Below are 5,988 nucleotides of genomic sequence, written 5' to 3' on the forward strand. Positions count from 1 at the left end.
AAATGGGAATGGGGATCGGGGATGGGAATGGGAAATGGGAGTGGGATTGGGAATGGACTGGGAATGGGAGTGGGAATGGGAAAGGGAATGGGATTGGTATTGGGAATGGGAAAGGGAGTGGGAGTGGGATTAGGAATTGGAGTGGGAATGGGAACGGGAACAGAAATGGGATTGGGAATGGGAAAGGGAGTGGGATTGGGAATGGGAATTGAGTGGGAATGGGATTGGGATGGGAACGGGAACAGAAATGGGATTGGGAATGGGAGAGGGAATAGGAGTGGGAATGGGAATGGGAGTGGGATTGGGAATGGGAATTGGAGTGGGAATGAGAAAGGGAATGGGAATGAGGATGGAAATAGGAATGAACAGGTCCTGGGAGATCCCTGCCCGGGGCTGCATTCCCTGCTGGCATTACAGGGGCACTGCCCCGGGCGGATTTGGGATTTATCCCTGTGCCCCCAGGGCTGCCAGGCAGGGCAAAATCCCAAAATCGGCTCCGCAGCCTCTCCACGGGGTCCCTCGGTGTTCCCAGAGCAAATCCAGCTTTGGGATAAGCCTGTTAATTAATTAGGGAGCCTCGTTAGCCCTGCCCCCCCCAGCTCCTTCCCGGGACAGGGCTCTGTCCCCATTGCCAGGGCCCCGAGGGGTGGGGGGACCCCGGGCAGGTTTGGGGGTCCCCAGAGCTGGGGAAGGGGCTGGCGCAGGTCCCTGTTAACCCCGTTGTGCCATTGTCCCGTTATCCCATTGTCCCATTATCCATCCCCACGATCCCTGTTAACCCCATTGTCCCCATTGTCCCTGTTATCCATCTCCATGATCCCTGTTATCCCCATTGTCCCCATTGTCCCTGTTATCCATCCCCATGATCCCTGTTAACCCCATTGTCCCCATTGTCCCTGTTATCCATCTCCATGATCCCTGTTATCCCCATTGTCCCCATTGTCCCTGTTATCCATCCCCATGATCCTGTTAACCCCATTGTCCCCATTGTCCCTGTTATCCATCTCCATTGTCCCCACTGTCCCCATTATCCCTCCTCATTATTCCTGTTAACCCCATTTTAATGGGGTTAATTGTCCCCATTATCCGTCCCTGTTGTCCCCATTGTCCCCATTACCCATCCCCATTGTCCCACTGTCCCTGTTATCCATCCCCATTGTCCCTTTTAATCCCATTGTCCCCATTATCCATCCCATTGTCCCTGCTATCCATTCCCATTGTCCCCATTATCCATCCCCACTATCCCAATTGTCCCATTGTCCCCATTATCCATCCATTGTCCCCATTATCCCATTGTCCCCGTTATCCCATTGTCCCCATTATCCATCCCATTGTCCCCATTTTCCATCCTTGTTAACCCCATTGTCCCCATTATCCCATTGTCCCCGTTATCCATTCCCATTGTCTCCATTATCCCATTGTCCCCATTTTCCATCCCCATTATTCCTGTTAACTCCATTTTATTGGGGTTTATTGTCCCATTGTCCCCATTCTCCCTGTTATCCATCCCTGTCCCTCTGTCCCCTCCGTCCCACTGTCCCTCTGTCCCTTCTGTCTCTCTGTCCCCCCTGTCCCTCTGTCCCCTCCATCCTCCCTGTCCCCTTTGTCCCCCGGTACCCCTGTCCCTCTGTCCTCTCCGTCTCTCCGTCCCTTCTGTGCCTCTGTCCCTGCTGTCCCTCTGTCCCTGTTGTCCCCCCTGTCCGTCTGTCCCTGTTGTCCCTGCTGTCCCCCTGTCCCGCGCGCAGTTCAGAGCCTGGACTGGGAGACCTTTGAGCAGTACTGCACCTGGCAGCTGTTCCTGGCCCACAACATCCCCCTGGAGACCATCATCCCCATCCTGCAGCACCTCAAGTACAAGGGTGAGCTGGGGACACCTTGGGGACACCCTGGGGACAGCTGGGGACAGCTGGGGACACATTCTGGGGGGACATTGCCATGGGGGACATTCACATAGGGGACATTGCTGTCCCACAACATCCCCCTGGAGACCATCGTGCCCGTCCTGCAGCACCTCCGGTACAAGGGTGAGCTGGGGACACCCTGGGGACACCTTGGGGACGTTTTTTGGGGACGTTCCCATGGGTCATTCCCAGGGACATCCTGGGGACATTCCCAGGGGTCATTCCCATGGGGGGGACGTTTCTGGGGACACATTTTGGGGACATTCCTGGGGATATTCCCATGGGGGACATTCCTGGGGACATTTTTTGGGGACATTCCTGGGGACGTATTTTTGGGGACATTGCTGGGGACATCCCCATGGGGGACATTGCCACCCTCGTTCCTCTCTCAGAGCACCCCGAGGCCCTGTCCTGCCTCCTGCTGCAGCTGCGCAGGGAAAAGTGAGTCTGGGGGGGACACTGAGGGGATTTGGGGACACCGAGGGGATTTGGGGGGCACTAAAGGGATTTGGGGACGCTGAGGGGATTTGGCGACACTGAGATGGGGACACTGAAGGGATTTGGGTGACACTGAGGGGATTTGGGGGGCACTGAGGGGATTTGGGGACACTGAGGGGATTTGGGGACACCGAGGGGATTTGGGGGACACTGAGGGGATTTGGGGACACTGAGACGGGGACACTGAAGGGATTTGGGTGACACTGAGGGGATTTGGGGACACTGAGTGAACCGGGGGACACTGAGGGGTTCCAAGGGACACTGAGGGGATTTGGGGACACTAAAGGGGGAACACTGAGGGGATTTGGGGCATTGAGAAGTTCCAGGAGACACCAAGGGGATTTGGGGACACTGAGGGGATTTGGGGGGCACTAAAGGGATTTGGGGAACCTGGGGGGGGGTCTCCTGGGACTCTGGGGGTTCTCCTGGTGCTCCAGGTGTGTCCCCCACCGCCGTTTGTGCAGGCCCAGCGAGGAGATGGTGAAGATGGTGCTGAGCCGGCCGTGCCACCCCGAGGACCAGTTCACCACCAGCATCCTGCGGCACTGGGGGCTGCGGCACGACGACCTGCTGGGCGAGCACATCAAGGCCCTGCTGATCAAAAACAACAGCCTGCCCCGGAAAAGACAGAGGTCTGGGGGTTCTGACCCTGCAAATTCCCTTCCCAAAGAATCGGGGGGCTGTTTGTCCCCTGCCCCGCAAACGGCACAGGTCTGGGGCTCCTGGGACTGGGAATCCATTCCTAAAGAATTGGGGTGGTTTTTGTCCCCTGCCCCGCAAACGGCACAGGTCTGGGGGTCCTGGGAATGGGAATCCATTCCTAAAGAATTGGGGGGGGTGTTGTCCACTGTACCCCATTCCCACAGAATTCCCTCCCTAAAGAATTGGGGTGGTTTTTTATCACCTTTACCACATTCCCACCCTGAGGATTTGGGGTTTTTTTTTCCTCCCTTGCCCCAGAAATGACAGAGGTCTGGGGGTCCTGGGACTGGGGGTTCCCTCCCTGAAGAATTGGGGGGGGGGGGGTTTGTCCCCTGTACCCCATTCCCACAGAATTCCCACCCTAAAGAATTGGTTTTTCTTCCCTGCCCCCCAAAAAAGATACAGGTCTGGGGGTCCTGGAAATGGGAATCCCTTCCTAAAGAATTGGGGTGGTTTTTGTTCCCTGCCCCGCAAACGGCACAGGTCTGGGGGTCCTGGGACTGGGGGTTCCCTTCCTAAGGAATTGGGGTGTTTTTTCTCCTTTCTACCCATTCCCACAGAATTCTCACCCTAAGGAATTGGGGTGGTTTTTCTTCCTTGCACCCCATTCCCGCAGAATTCTCTCCCCAAAGAATTGGGGTGGTTTTTTATCACCTTTACCACATTCCCACCCTGAGGATTTGGGGTTTTTTTTTCCTCCCTTGCCCCAGAAATGACAGAGGTCTGGGGGTCCTGGACTGGGGGTTCCCTCCCTGAAGAATTGGGGGGGGGGGGGGGTTTGTCCCCTGTACCCCATTCCCACAGAATTCCCACCCTAAAGAATTGGTTTTTCTTCCCTGCCCCCCAAAAAAGACACAGGTCTGGGGGTTCCCCCATGGGAATTCCCTCCCTAAAGAACTGGGGTGGTTTATCTCACCTGTACCCCGTTCCCTCCCTAAGGAATTGGGGTGGTTTTTATCACCTGCACCCCATTCCCGCAGAACTCTCTCCCCAAAGAATTGGGGTGGTTTTTTATCACCTTTACCACATTCCCACCCTGAGGATTTGGGTTTTTTTTTTTTTTTCCTCCCCTGCCCCAGAGGTCTGGGGGTTCTGGGGGTCCTGGAACTGGGAATTCCCTCCCTGAGGAGTTGGGGAGTTTTATCACCTGCACCCCGTTCCCACAGAATTCCCACCCTGAGGAATTTCAGGTTTTTCTCCCCTGCCTCAAAAGTGCCACAGGTCTGGAATCTGTCCCTGAAATTACAAATGGTGATGGAGAGGCCAAAAATGGGGAGGAGACCCCCATTTTTGGCCTCTCCACCACCATTTGTAATTTCTCACCCCGTTTTTTGGTGTCTCCTCCCCATTTTTTAGTTTCTCGCCCCCATTTTTTTAATTTCCCGCCCCATTTTTTTTAATTTCTCACCCCGTTTTCCTGCCCTCCTCTCCCGCAGCCTCCGCAGCTCCAGCAGCAAACTGGCCCAGCTCACCCTGGAGCAGATCCTGGAGCACCTGGACAACCTCAGGCTCAACCTCACCAACACCAAGCACAACTGTGGGTCCCTCCCCACCCCCTGCTCCGTCCCATTCGGGTCTGGGGTCCCTCCCTGCCCTGACCCTCCCCATTTATTTCCCCCTTCAGTTTCAGCCAGACCCCGATCCTGCAGGCGCTGCAGCACGTCCAGGCCAGCTGCGACGAAGCTCACAAAATGAAGTGAGACCCCCCCCCCCCCTCTCCCCACGCATTTCCCTCCCCTCCCGGAGACCCCAGACCCCCCTGAGCCCCCCTGGTGCCCCCCCCAGGTTCTCGGATCTCTTCTCCCTGGCCGAGGAATACGAGGATTCCTCCAGCAAACCGCCCAAGAGCCGCCGCAAGGCCGCGGCCCTGGCCAGCCCCCGCAGCCGCAAGAACGCGGCGCAGCCCCAGAACAACGAGGAGGAGTCCGGCTCCAGCAGCGCCTCGGTGAGACCCCCGCCCTCCCCGAGACCCCCCCGGGACCCTCGAGGGGTCCCCAAATCCCGTGTGACCCCCCCCTCCCCCACACACACACCCCACCGTGTCCCTGCAGGAGGAGGAGGACGCCAAACCCAAACCGGCCAAGAGGAAAAGGAAAGGTTCCTCTGCTGTGGGGTCTGACAGTGACTGAGGGGTGGGACCCCCCGCCCTCTCCGGGACCCCTCCCCACCATGGGGACCCCCCCCTTCCAGGACCCCCCTTTCCATGGGGAACCCCCCAGGACCCCCCAAACCGGTGCCAGCAAATCCCCAAGCTTGGGGTCCCCGTCATTCCCTTCACCCCCTTTTCACCACATGGGGAGGGGTCTCTGCCCCCCACCCCAGGACCCCCCCAGTGTGGGTGGGGTCCCCCCAAGGGGACAAAGGGGGGAGCCCCCAGCCCCCATTTTCCTCCAGAGCTGTAAATAAAGGGTGGAACCGAGTGGCTGCTCCAGGATGATTTGGGGAGGGGGAGTTGGGGGGTCCTGGGGGGGTGGAGAGGGGCAGGAGAATTTGGGGAGGGGTCCTGCCCCCGCCCCCCCCCCCCCCCCCAATGAGCGTTTTTAAGTGTTTTTAAGAAAAGCAGCAATAAAAACTTTCCTGTTTTGTATTGAATGGACCCAATTTGTGATATGGGGGGGGTGGTGACAGCCCCGGGATGGTGACAGTGCCAACCCCATGGTGGCACTGCCAGCCCCCCCTGGTGACACTGCCAACCCCCATGGTGGCACTGCCAACACCCTGCCCCCCCCGATGGTGACACTGCCATTTCCCCCCCCACGATGGTGGCACTGCCAAACCCCCTCCATGGTGACACTGCCAACACCCCCCCCCCCCCCCCCGTGATGGTGACAGTGCCAACCCCCCCCGGTGGCACTGCCACCTCCCCCTTGGTGACACTGCCAACCCC

The 5,988-nt window shown here is 58.0% G+C and overlaps 1 protein-coding gene across 1 annotated transcript; it reads left to right on the plus strand.

Annotated features, from left to right (window-relative positions):
- Window positions 1-1,745: 1,745 nt before the first annotated feature.
- LOC128950390 (integrator complex subunit 3-like) lies at window positions 1,746-5,235 on the plus strand (the record flags this gene model as incomplete). Its single annotated transcript, XM_054295274.1, has 7 exons — window positions 1,746-1,859; window positions 2,294-2,342; window positions 2,864-3,031; window positions 4,538-4,642; window positions 4,726-4,797; window positions 4,887-5,046; window positions 5,153-5,235. Coding segments are annotated over 7 exons (746 nt in total), but the record flags the coding sequence as incomplete, so codon positions are not given.
- Window positions 5,236-5,988: the final 753 nt, after the last annotated feature.

This window comes from Melozone crissalis, unplaced genomic scaffold (assembly GCF_028551555.1).
Source record: "Melozone crissalis strain CALT ecotype California unplaced genomic scaffold, PUWL_Pcris_2 ptg000571l_1, whole genome shotgun sequence".
Taxonomy (NCBI): domain Eukaryota; kingdom Metazoa; phylum Chordata; class Aves; order Passeriformes; family Passerellidae; genus Melozone; species Melozone crissalis.